A 13901-nucleotide genomic window follows, 5' to 3' on the forward strand; every position below is an offset into this window, starting at 1 on the left:
CTGTCGAATAAATCCACTTTAAAACGTTAGACATCTACAAATCGAGCAGACGTTACTCCACTGACTGAGTGTCACCACCAGCTAAGCTAAGCTAACGCTAGGAGAGCTAACGCTAGCTGGCTAGCTAGCTATCTACCGACCTACCCGTCTGTCTCAAGCCGGGCTCAGCCAGCCTGCTAGCCCCCCATTAGCCGCTAGCTGACCACGTTAGGGCTTCGGTGAGCCTCACACCAACCAGGAGACGACCACCTTTACCTTCTAATACACCAACGGACTTCCAATAAGCACCGTGAAGCCGAGCCGCGCACACTCCGCTCCCCGCTCAATGCCTTTACCTGTCAGTCTGATCTTAATGCTTGACCCGTTCCTCCGAGTCCCCGGATTCGACATCACTCCTCGAAAATATCGACCCAGCTTCCTCCAGGAGAGTCCCCAGGCGCTAACCCAAAGCCGAGCCCGGTGTTTAAAGGGCGCGATCCAGGAACGTGGGGTTTATTCGGGCGTTTCTCCGCGGAAAAATGATATTATTTCCGTCTAGCGAATCCTCCCGTCGCCTCCAGATTTAACTACATACGCTAACATTTTCGAGCTCAACGGCGTCCTGACGTCACGCCACTACGGCGAGTACGTGCTCGCCCACAAGAAGCGCGTGTCCGCAGCGCTCAGTGGAGATGCATGTGTTTGGAAGCAGGGGCTGTTATGATCAGGGGCTGTTATGATCAGGGGCTGTTATGATCAGGGGCTGTTATGATCAGGGTTTTTTATGATCAGGGTTTTTTATGATCAGGGTTTTTTTATGATCAGGGTTTTTTTATGATCAGGGTTTTTTTTTTGTTTTTTTTTAAAGGTTACTTTACACTAATTACCTGTTAATTATGTAATTGTTACCTAATCTAAAGCATTGCTACGTTAAAATACCGTAATCTATATAATTACTTTCAATTACTTTTTAATTACTTGTCTTTTTTTTAAAGCCATATATTTTATTTAACTTCACGTGAAACAATCCTGTGCCCACACAAAAAATCTGAATTTCTGATGTATAATAATAATAATAATAATAATGTGTCTTAATTAATGTATTTTGAATGCATATTACAATATGGAAAGCAACTAAAAAACAAAAAAAAAAAAGCTAAAAAAGCTATAAAAACTAAACTAATGTACAGTATAGTCTAAAATGTAAGCTGGTTTAGGCTGGTCTACGATACTGGTGATCAGCTAGCTATGCTGCTGTTTGCTGCTCTTTTTCAACTGAAAATTTTATTTATATTGCCTATATTATTTATATTATTAATAATAGAAATAACAATAATAAATATTAGTAGTAGTAGTAATAGTAAGAGTATTACTATTAAGTAAAAACTCTAATTTTAGAGATCTAAAACTATAATGTCTGATCTGAAACTGCACACATCTTGAATGCATAATACAATAATAATAATACCAATAATAATTATTATTATAATAATTGTATTATTGACAATAGAAATAATAAAATAACAATAAATAATATGATTATTATTTATATTGCCTATATTATTTATATTATTAATAATGGAAATAATAACAATAATACATATTAGTAGTAGTAGTAATAGTAAGAGTATTATTATTAAGTAAAAACTCAAATTGTAGAGATGTAAAAAGTCTATAAAGTCTGATCTGAAACTGCACACATCTTGCATGCATATTACAATATGATAACTAACTAAAAACATTTTTAAAAAGCTAAAAAAGCTTATGCAGCTATGCTGCTGTTCACATATTTAACCTTGGACAGTGCTTCATTTTCTCTCTTAAAAGTAAAGTGATTTTTAAATTTCCATCCAGTGAAGGCATTTATCCTGTGAATTGACCCAGCTAGTATTCGCCCCAATGTTAAACAGACGTAAACCCAAATACTTACCTTTTCTCTGTAACTGTAATGGTATCCTGATCAAGTAACTCACAGATAATATACTCGTTACATATGTTCCATTAATATTCTCAAATGATTATTGCAAACCATTGTAGCTGAAAATGACTCCTGTTTAAAAGTTGCATCTGAATTCTTAAAAAACAGTAAAATGCTGTAGCTGCTTTTGACAACTATGACATATTCAAATTTAACTCACACAATGTCAATCAAACATGGACACAGCCAAAGAGAAAAAAAAAGAAAAACGTAGATGGTAGAATATTCTTTGGAGTGAGGAACGCTGGAAGTACAGCATGCACCAAAAACACCAATGTTTGAAAGTAGTTTTTACTAGTAAAACGTCCAATTCAAGAAATATACAATTGTGTTCAGCAGTAGAAATTGTAATTTGAGATATCTCCACTGTAATTCTAGTTTTAGATAATAATAATAATAATAATAATAATAATAATAATAATCACAATAATCATAATAAATATGATTATTAGTAGTACTGGTAGTAGTAAGAGTAGTATTATTAAGGACTCAAACTGTATCATTATTATTAAAACTCAAATTGTAGATATCTAATATATATATATATACATTTTTCTTTTTTTCCTGTTTGGCTGTGTGACCTTGTGTGAGTTGAATTTCATAGTTGTCTAAAGCAGCTACAGCATTTTAGAACAGAAATCCACAAATTTATTACTTTCATTTTGACTAGTAATAATATGATGAATATCTAAAACTAGAAATACAATGTAGATACCTCAAATTACAATTCTCTCTCTCTATATATATATATATATACAATTATATTATATATATAGCAATTAAACATACTTTCTATTATTAATTATATATGCATTCCACAAATTCTAAAGTAAGATACAATTTCTGTTAAAGAAAATAGATTGTTTATGCTTCAGATGATAAAATATCTAAGGATATAAGGATATATAAGGATATTAATATTATTTTTATTACAAATATTACAAATATTATTATTACAAACGTCTATTACCAGAATAAACACCAGTTACCCAGCAGTTTGTACAGCAGTCTCTGTAATTACTGAATAATACACCTTAGTGTGTGATAAGCCTTGCTGGGTTAAAGGTTCACTTTCAATTGAAACTCTGATACAGTGTAAAGAACAACACAGTTTTTGCATGCGTCCTAACAAATCAACCAAAGTGCACTGTAACATGCCTCACCTCACCCTCACCTGGGTTTTATAACAGCATTAACAGCGCAGGAGGACAAACTGCTGAACATGGGATTTAACATTTAGCTTTCAGTGTTTCTGACCTGAGAAGCTTTTACTACATGAATTAATGTGATTTAGGCTGAGCTTCCCCTGCTCCCAGAACACCTGATCAGCTAATGACCTCATTAATAAGCCTTTTCTGAGCTGAACTGAGTGTGTTAGAGGGAGGGGTGGGGAGTCAGGAACCTGAAAGGACCAAGGTGTGTGTGAGGGTGGGGGGCAGGTTATACTCAGTATGCAAATCGAGTACTGGCGCCCCACCCCCACCCCCCCACCCCCAAGAAAGTAAAGAACATGGATTTCTATTGTAAAATGCTGTAGCTGTTTGGGTTTTGAGAGTTCCCCTGCTATGGACACAGCCGAACAGAAACAAGTAAGGCATAGATACTAGAATATTCTTTGGAGTGAGAAATGCTGGAAGTACAGTGTGCTGTTGAGTTCAATCTTAGAAAAATGCACCAATGTTTGGAAATTGTTTATTTATTTATTTAGTGTAGCACCACTTCTGTCATGTCCTGAAAGCAATTAGCCTATTAAATTAGCAAGGCAAGAGCCGGATGTTTATCTTATCAGTCTTAGGAGTTTTGTAGTTCTGAGACCCTCCCTTAATCCAGTACTCTACTGCACCCTTGGCTAGAGCAGGACTAGAGCAAGCATCGAGAACCACTGGACGAGTGCAGGGGTCATCAAGTCCAGAACTGTTTGGTGATTTTGCTACATTGTACAGCTACAGTACTAAATCTAGTAATGAACTGATGAGTCTTTGAGCAGGGAAATCATAAACAGTGCTGGACTCCGGCCCACCAGGACAGTGGCCCAAAAGCCAGTGATCCCTGGACTTTCTGAAGTGTCTACTGTTACCTGATGGGCCCTGATTTCTGAATGCACCAAAAGGTTATAGCTATTATTATTGTTGTGGTTGTTGCTCTGTATTATATCTTTAATATATTCATTTTGTTGTGGGAATCTAGACATTCAGTGATCTGCCATAACATTAATACCTTCAACTGACAGGTAAGGTGAAAAACAATGATAGTCCTCATCTACAGAGGCGTCTGTCGATGGGTCAGAACATCTCTACAACATCAGGAAGGTCTTGTGGGGGTTTTCTGGTGTGCAGTGGTCAGTACCTACCAAAAGAGGTTCAAGGAAGGACAACCAGTAAACCCGTGACAGGGTCATGGGTCGTGCTGCTAACGTCTTTGTGCCAGATACCACAGCAGGACACCTTCAGAGGTCTTGTGGAGTCCATGCCTCGAATGGTCAGAGCTGTTGTCGCAGCACAAGGGGACCTACTCAGTATTAGACAGGTGGTATTAATGTTATGGCTGATTGGTGTATAACATAATATAACATAATGTAATATAATATCCAGGTCTTTTTACATCCTGGCATCTGGCAGGAGTACTTAGACAGAGTGTAGTGTAGAGTATTGGGTCTCCAGACTGACTTCTGTATTTAGTAGTATCTCAGCTTAGAGGGATCTTTTGGATCCAAGCCGATACAAACTTGCTAAGGGTATTTTCTGAGCAAACAGTGGAGAGCTTTTGTAAGTCGCTCTGGGAAAGAGTGTCTGTTAAATGACTTCAATGTGATATAATATAATATATTATAATATAATGTAATATAATATAATATAATATAATATAATATAATATAATAATAATAAATGTTGCTCTGTCCTATTCCTGCTTTGTAGGCTCTGGGCCCACTGTGTATGTATGTATATATATATATATATATATATATATATATATATATATATATATATATATATATATATATGTATATATCCATTCATCCATCAATATAATGTAATATAATATAATATAATATAATATAATAATAATAAATGTTGCTCTTTCCTATTCCTGCTTTGTAGGCTCTGGGCCCACTGTGTATGTATATATATACATATATATATATATATATATATATATATATATATATATATATATATATATATATATATATATATACATGTATATATCCATTCATCCATCTTCTCATCCGCTTCTTCCTGCGTTTGGTCGCAGTGGGCCCGGAGCCCTACAAATGGGTTTTTAAGTCCTGTCCAAGTGGGTTTCCTCTCCAAAACACACATGGTGGGTAAACTGGCCATGCTATGATGGACAGGCACCCTATCCAGAGGTATTCCTGCCTTGTGCCTAATGATTCTAGGTAGGTCAGACAATATAATTCCATCAAAATACTGTAAGGTGCGTTGAGTCCATGTGCCCAGTCTTTTTTTTTTTTTTTTACCAGGTTTTCCATTTTATTCTTATGCACACCTTTCTGCTGGGAAAACGAAAACACCTCATTCAAGGTGCACAGTTCATGCCTTAAGGACACTGCTGTACCTTTGAGAGTTTGAGCATTTACATTGTTTGTACCTTGTTTGGAGAGCAGTGCCTTGCTGTCTTTTAATGTGGGATAATGAAATGCAAACCTGCCTTCAGATCAAAGAGAAAAACATCCCCAGTATCATTCTGATTCCAGCATTCCTGAACAGCAAAATCCAGGAGCATGAACTTACAGCTGGAGAGCGGAGAACTGAACTGGGGGAAATTACTGAATGATTTGGAAGCTCCAGAGCTCTGCAATAATGTTCCCAAAAGGCAAATTCACAGAAGCTGGTGGGTTAACTGAGGACGCTCAAAGGGCCTCAAACACAACCAAACATAGCGTGTTTTTTTATTACAGAGCTCAATGACTTACTAAAGTACCGCAAACACGGAAACACCCACTGCTGTGCCGTAGTGTGGCACTGAGTGTTAGATCAATATTAAACCTGCGCTCCTGTGGCTGCTTAACTCTTCTTATCGTACCGAATTGGCTGGGTTGGAAATGTCCTGGCACTGCTACTGTACACAGGGAAACATTCGGTGCCATGGCATTGCACACCAGTGTGTGTGTGTGTGTGTGTTCGTGTATGTGTCTGTCTGCTAAATGCTTAAATGTTCACAGGAACCGGATTAGTGAGCCGTGGAACGCCAGTTCATCTGTAAGCTTTTAGGAACCTCTCTGATCGTAAGATTTGGATTAACAGATTGATTGCGACATTTAACCACTCAATGAAACCAAACTCTAAAACAGGAGCAGCGGTCATGGGCCGAATTCGGGCCTATCAGCTAGGTGGGTCACAGGTGTGCATGGGCTTGTATATGTGTTGTTTTTTTTTTCCAAGGCCCAGTTGGGCTTCCCAAATGGGCCCCCTCGTTATCGACCACCCTAATCTCACATGGGTCCCATCTAGGTACTGACTTATAAAACAGCATAGGCAGCAAGGCATCAAGTCAGTTGCCTTCTGTTTTGGTCGGTCAGTCTGGTTTGGTCAGTATTTTTTTATTATTTGAGTATAGCATTTAAAGTAGAGAGAACATTATAAACATTATAAATTATAAACAAATAATGAATTCTAAAAAAAATAGAGTTTATTAAAACAAGCTGATCACGACTGGTACCACTGATGGCCTTTAAGGCTAAAACAGCTCCCAGTTAGCAATCAGTCACTGTATAGATGTTAAATCAATGTTAAACTGTCAACATTAACTTCACTGAATTAATTCCAGTTTGATGTTGATTCATCTTCACTTTAACTGATTAATATTAAAACAACATTAAAAGTTTAACAGAAAAACAACAAAAAGCAACACTACCTTAATTATTCAAACCCAGACTGAAGACCCTCCTCTTCTGAGAGTACTTGGGCCAATAGTAGAGTACTATGGTCTCCATATTGACTTGTGTTTAGTAGAGTCTAAGCTTAAAGGTATCTTTGAATTATTAGTCTATTTAAACTAGCTGAGGTTTTTGTTGGAGTAAACAGTGAAGCACTTTTGTAAGTCACTCTGGAGAAGAGCGTCTGCTAAATGCCTTAAATGTAATGTAAATATCTTTAAACCTTTAAAATCATGAAAAGCTGAATATGAAAAAGAAAGTATAGAGTAGAGTGAAAAGAAATTTAGTCAAAAGTAGCAATTTTATGTTTCAAAAATATCATTAAAGGTGCTAAACTTGCTAGTAAACTAATCTGTATAAATACATCTGTATAAATAAATACATCCATTAATGCATACAAATATATCCCAAAAAAATAACTGGGATACTTTGAATGTCTTTTGCTACTTTTTTTGCACTACTTACTAAAAGTAAAACTCTTCTGGTGCAAAATGTGAATCTTGAGAGTTTAAACTAGCAGAGTTAAGGAGATGGAATATAATGAAAATCTTACTGTGCTATAAAAACTATATAACATATCCATGTTATATTTGACCCTGTATGAAGCTGTTCCTCACTCTCCTCTGTGTTCATGTTCATGCCCTCAGTTCAGCTTCCAGATCAGTAGGTGCAGCAGCACTTGTCTGGAGACCTGCTCCACCTAAGCAATCCGGTGCACAGCAGAGCCCACAGCACATTCAAGACAAGAAAGTGATTACTGCATTAAAAAGCTTCAAAAAGCTCGGAAATGTGAAAAGGTTCAAAGATTTTACAACTCTGATAAAACATCAGTGTCGGATGTCATTATTACAGTGTTACCCAGCTAGTCCAATTGTCATGGTAATTAAAATGGTTCTAGCCACACTAACGTTAGCTAGCTATCTCCCATTGCAAACGGCTGAAGAGATAAACTAGTGTATACGCTGCACTGGCCTGACATTATGGCAGCAATAAAAGTAATGGTTGAAGACAGCCCAAAATCCTCGGCACTAGCCCTGGCTGCCATCATTAAGAACTGGCAACTTTCAGCAATCCTTTACCGTTGATCCAACAACGGATATCAAAATGTCCACCTCCACCAAAATGTCGATTTTGGTCAAAAATCAATGATGTATCAACATCGTCTTGCTATCTGGGCTTGCCTTATCTAGGCAAATAGGGCCCCAGACTGCCGAGAGCCTCACAGATAAGGTCTGCAGCCAGAATCTACTGGGGGAAATTCCTGCTAATGTATCTCTTAGACATGATTCTCTGTTTAATGAAGTGTTGAAGCTACAGTCAGGGCTTCGTAAAGCTGCTTTTAGTCACATCAGTGTTACTGCATATATATACACACACACTGATTCCTGATTCTTGAAGATAGCGTCATTTAAATGCTTCATTTGGCAAGCTCCCCATCACGAGCCGCAGGAGGGCCGAACTCGCCGACTCGCTTAGAGCCGTATAGTGTTGTTTTTCGTGTCATTGGGTTGTTTGTTCTTGCATTTAGAGCTTGTGGGTTGTTGTTTTTTTTCTTTTAGAAGAAGACAACTCCTTTTTTAACAAATTGCAGAGCTGATTATGAGAAAAATGTTTCTCACCGGCTGTTACTAAACCTTGGCGAGGCGTTTAATGTGTTGCATGCAGGGGATTTCACACAACCAGACACGGCCATAACAGAATACACTTCATACTGATCTATTTAACCAGAAAATGTGTTTCTATATTTTAAAAAAAATGGTTTTAATTAATTAGAAATCTCGACATGGCTCAACTCTGCCACCTACTGGTAGTGAACTGTTAATGAATCATGGGACTGAGTGAGATGACAGATGAGTGAGGAAATGCTGGTGTTTAGTGAATTACCCCATAAATGAGTTAACATATGAATTAATGATGGCTGCTTAATTTACGGATACAATCCGGAGGCTAAAAGCACCAGTAGTGCCACACTGTAGAGAAAGAAAGGCCAGCAGAGTGCAAAGTGCGCCGCACTAATTTAACTAAACCCAGCTAACATTTCCATGCGGGGCCTGAATGGGTAGCTTAACTGGGAACTAGAAAGTTTTGTCCTTGAATTTCATGTTGGCCCCACATATTGCTGCCCACCAGGGTCAGTGATGGGACCAAGCGGGGTTAACCCCTTGAAAAGCCTATTATTATTCTATTACCAAAGAAGAGCCCCACCAGTTTAAAGAAATTCTACAATAAACCATGTATGTTGAAGAGATTTGACCCCTTAAACAGCCTAAATGTTTTATTACGTGTGTTATTACAGATCTCTATTTCCAGAGAATAGCCCCACCAGTTTGTACAGAAGTCCCTGTACTTACTGAGTAATACACCTTAGTGTGTAATAAGCCTTGGAGTGTTACGGGGTTAATCATGGGCCTAGACGGGAACCATGTGAGATTAAGGTGGGCTGTAACAATGGGAATCATTTGGGAATGCCAACCTGGTCCCAGTAAGAAGCATATACAACCACTCAGCCCACTATTTTTATAGTATATTCCCAGCCAACATGCTCATGTGGGGCTCACATGAACGTGGGCTACGCCCCACATGAGCATGTTGGCTGGGAATATACTATAAAAATATCTACAGGACTAATTATTCTCTTTTTGTAATGAAAGACCTTAGAGAGGTCACACATACACACTATGCTCAGAAAAGAAATGATTCAGTTCAGAAATGGTACAGTTCTATGGTGGACTGTATTGACACTTGTTTTAATGGAAAATCCCCCATCAGAATGTATTGCGTTGGCCAGGACTGAGCTTAATAACTGTTAAGAAAACTGGACATTAGTGTATGTGGCACCTCCTGCCCCCTATTGACCTTTTAACCCCTTAACATGTCACACTCAGACATACTAATCTGAAACTACAGGGTCTTCTATATGAACTGGTGGGGCTATTCTCTGATAATAGAAGTTTTAATAGCTCATGTTTGCCATTTTATTCACTTATTCAGCTGTGTTTGATTCCCAGTGGACGTAAGGATAGGGACTGGAATCACAGGCCATATTTATAATCACAGCAGAATACATCTTGGCTGTAGTGCAAAAACCTTGTATCTCCATTTGTGTCGTTTTTTCAATTTTAGACATAATGTGAATCTCTGAATTTCATGATGAATGGACCAATAGAAATGGAGTAAAATATTTTTACTTTGACTTCCATTGAAAGTTAGGAAGGTTTGTTCCCCTTCCTGGGAAGTTGTCATTTTGGAGTCACATATACACCAATATACACCAATTTAGGATCAGTGTCCGCATTAAGTTGTACGCAAATTATGCAAAAAGGGTAAGCCAATCTCAAATCAGCATCCATACTTGGGGAAGTTGCAGAAAAAAGGTCCTTGACTTATTTAATATGAGTCATGATGCCCAGATATTCACCAACAAACTACACTAAATCCTCGTTCCTGACATTAGACATCGGATCATGATTCCTTGCTGCTACAGAACTACAGAAGAAAAAGCTGCCATATAATCTTACATGGAAAATTCCAGCATTAAGACCATTCCCCCCGGTGATAATCCATTAATGATATACAGAGGCTTAAGCTCCATCACTGGCTGCCTCTAATTGTTTGCCGTGTATATTCATGTCACTCAGCACTTGGCAAGTGGCAGCTGTAAAATTATCCTGGGCTTTGTCCCAGGAGAGTTGAGCCTCTACCCTTATTCTCATATTAAGAAGTCAAATATAACCTCACCGCAGTCCTCTGCCAAATGTGGATGCTTCAATGATGCATGAACTTGTCGAGAATATCCTCAGTGTAGCCAGGGAACAGCATGTGTGTTCACAGCCTTGGGTTATGCCGCTTAATGATCCCCACTTATGTCCACACATGCCCGGAGGGGAGTGTGTAGCTGCATTCTGCTGGAGTGTCCGGGATTAGCGCAACATGCTGGTATTACAAGCTAGATATCAAAGGCAAATTTACAAGACAGCTGCAGTACAGCTACAGTGTCGCCTCCTTCTAGCTGGTGGACAACAACCACTAATGGTTTTTGGCTGGACTTGAGTTGAGTTTAATTGGGAATTCCACCAGTTTTCTGCAGGATTAAGAGGTTGAGAAGTAGCTGGACAGAGTAAATCAGAGTGGCTTTGGAGTGAAGGGCTTCATTACAGAGGAATCCACTGAGCGATGTTCTTACACTGGTGGGGATAGAAACCAGGTGCCATGAGGCCTACACACACAATAATAATAATAAAGGTCCTACAAATGTTGGTTTGAGAAATGCCACAGAAGAACCACTTTTGGACCCCCAAGAAATTACCAAAATACTCAGCTAATACATTTCTAGGGCGCCTGTTAGTCACAGACCCTCAGAATCGTAAGCTAACTTACCCCCCAACACCAATTCAAAGGTTCTTCACGCTCAACATACAACACAGCCTACAAACATGGTTCTTTATGGAACCAAAAGTGGTTCTTCTAGGTTTCGAGTGGCTCAGTGGTCTAATGCACTGCCACTATTGGACATCAGGGGTCGCAAGTTCGAATGGGGGCCACGTCAGCAAAAGGGCGGTGGTCTTTGGTCTTCATATGTATTAGAGAAGATGTGTGTTAAATACTTAAGTACTAGTGCTGGGAGGAGTTACGAACAGGTGGGTTAACTGGCAGCACCAAGTTGTAGGGCCACGAGTGGTCCAGTGGAATTAGGCGTGGTCATATTGATCAGAGGATCGCTGGTTTGAATTCCGGTCATGCTGATAGCCATCGGCAGCCGAGGCCCAGAGGGAGCACAATTGGCCTTGCTCTACCAGTGCTGTGCTGGCCACCACTGGTGTCTGCTGGCGGATGCATCGGAGCCGGGTATATGGCACTTCCTTCAAGTGGCGTTGGTTGCCCAATGATGTTTATTTTATTTGCTTTCCAATCCAACCATTGACCCGAGTAGTTTATAGATTTTTTATGTAATGATTATGATGGTAATGTAGTGGTAAATCTGAGAAATCTGTTTTCGTGGGCACTATTTTACCCTGTAAAACCCTGTACGTATCTCTCCACCATGAATGGGTTGAAAACACATTTTTGGCCAAATCAGTTTCAACCCTATTCTAAAACAATCTGAGGCATCATTTAATGAAATAGTCAAGTCAGATTTATTTGTATAGCTTTTTACAACTGTTGTCGTCGCAAAGCAGCTTTACATAATTAGTAATTAATAAAAGACAGAGACAAAGAAGAAAGAAGAAATAACGTAAGACATGATGGATCAAAGACCCCCAGTGAGCAGCCAACGGCGACAGCGGCAAGGAAAAACTCCCTCAGAGCTGGGGGAAGAAACCTTGGGAGGAACCAAGACTCACAAGGGGGACCCGACCCATCCTCCTCTGATCAGAACTATTTAAACATTAATGATAAAAATGACCAAACCAGGTATAACAGGTTTTAAAAAAAAAAGGTTTTAACATGGTCACTAAAGAGGTAGCAGTGGTAGGCGTGTGAGCCGCTGGTCTGCTATGGGTGGTGGTGGGTGGGGGGCCTGCTGGTTGGACCGGTAGGTGGCAGCTGGTTTGACGAAGGTAGAAGGGACCTCAGCGGGCAATCTTCCAGCAGATCGGGCCGGGTGGCCATTTACTCGGATAGCTTTTTATGATGTAGCAATAGGTGGCATTAAACTCTATAGATGTCTGATTCAATTCAGAATCAGAAATACTTTATTAATCCCACTGACAAATTCACCACCACCGTGCACAGTTCTGAAATGTTCTCTAGAACAAAGCATTTCATATGAAACCTCTCTGAAGGACTATGTATTATTTAATCGTGCACCAGTGGAAAGCCTTTGCACAAAGAATTAGCAGAATCCCTTAAAAATGAAGGTGTGCCAAAGTTCGTTAAGTAATGGCATAGAAGAAATTCTACACTGAACCATGTGTGTTAAGGAGATTTGACCCCTTAAACAGCCTAAAGGTTTTATTACGTGTGCTATTACAGACCTCTATTACCAGAGAATAGCCCCACCAGTTTGTACAGAAGTCCCTGTAGTTACTGAGTAATACACCTTAGTGTGTAATAAGCCTTGGAGTGTTACAGGGTTAAGGTTTAAAGAACCTTCACTTAACGTAATGTGTCTTTGCCAACTCAACAACTCTAATCTCTATTACAAAATGGTTCTGTAATAAACCCTTTGTAGCACCTGTATTTTAATAGTGTATAATATTTCTTTGTATGTATGCATTTGAAGAGGAATTCCACCAAATTATCAAATTTCGGCACAATTAAACACAGGCAAAGTCTTTTAGAGAGGTTTAGAGTGAAACTCCCCGTCCTAGAGAAGCTTACTGAGTCAGAGTTATTCACAGTGGTTGTGAAGTTGTGAAAGAAAGCAGATATTTAATGAGCTTAATGCTTCTGAAAGCTCCATCATTGGAACATCAAATAGTGGCGGTCTGTTTTAACACCAGAGTTTCATACACGGATGAATGGAAGTTTGTTTTAAGTCATATATGACTGATATTTATATTGATGGAATAATATGATACTTATTTAATTTTTATTATATGCTGCTTATCATTAATAACTATATGTTGTCATAGTCAAGCAAAAATAGAAAAAAACCTTCTTAACTTTCAATGGAAGTCAATGTAAAAATTATTTAATCCCGAGTAATTTTAGAGCATTTCTATTGGTCCATTCATCATGAAGTGGAAAATGTCAAAACTGGAGATGTGTTTTTTTAGTGTGACAGCACCAGTATGGTAATGCAGATGCTGCACATTTACTAGAATAGATCATCTTGACATTTACATTAACATGCATTAAAATGTCTGATCTAATAAAATGCCACCATGTTTTTTTTTTCCTTGTCAGTGATGATATAATTCTACATGATCATAAATAAATAATAATAAACCCCCAGATCCCAAATCTCAAACCATTTCCAGCTTGAGGTCTGTTTATGGCAGCTTGAGTCAGTTTCTATAGCACAAAACTCCAGTTAACAGGAGTCAACGTGGTGTTCAGTTCGGCCTAGGATAAAGGGTTAGACAGGGTTATGAATAAGAGTGT

The 13901-nt window shown here is 38.6% G+C and overlaps 1 protein-coding gene across 2 annotated transcripts in view; it reads right to left on the bottom strand.

Annotated features, from left to right (window-relative positions):
• smurf1 (SMAD specific E3 ubiquitin protein ligase 1) overlaps nucleotides 1–575 on the bottom strand; it is a 43399-nt gene extending 42824 nt beyond the window's left edge. For both annotated transcript variants that reach the window (XM_072676347.1, XM_072676346.1), the window contains exon 1: nucleotides 336–575. In XM_072676347.1, the coding sequence (XP_072532448.1) occupies nucleotides 336–390 (55 nt within the window). In that variant the 5' untranslated portion in view covers nucleotides 391–575. The remainder of the gene's footprint in view (nucleotides 1–335) is intronic.
• Between the last annotated feature and the right edge of the window lie 13326 nt (nucleotides 576–13901).

Source organism: Salminus brasiliensis, chromosome 3 (genome assembly GCF_030463535.1).
Source record: "Salminus brasiliensis chromosome 3, fSalBra1.hap2, whole genome shotgun sequence".
In the NCBI taxonomy this organism is placed as follows: Eukaryota; Metazoa; Chordata; class Actinopteri; order Characiformes; family Bryconidae; genus Salminus; species Salminus brasiliensis.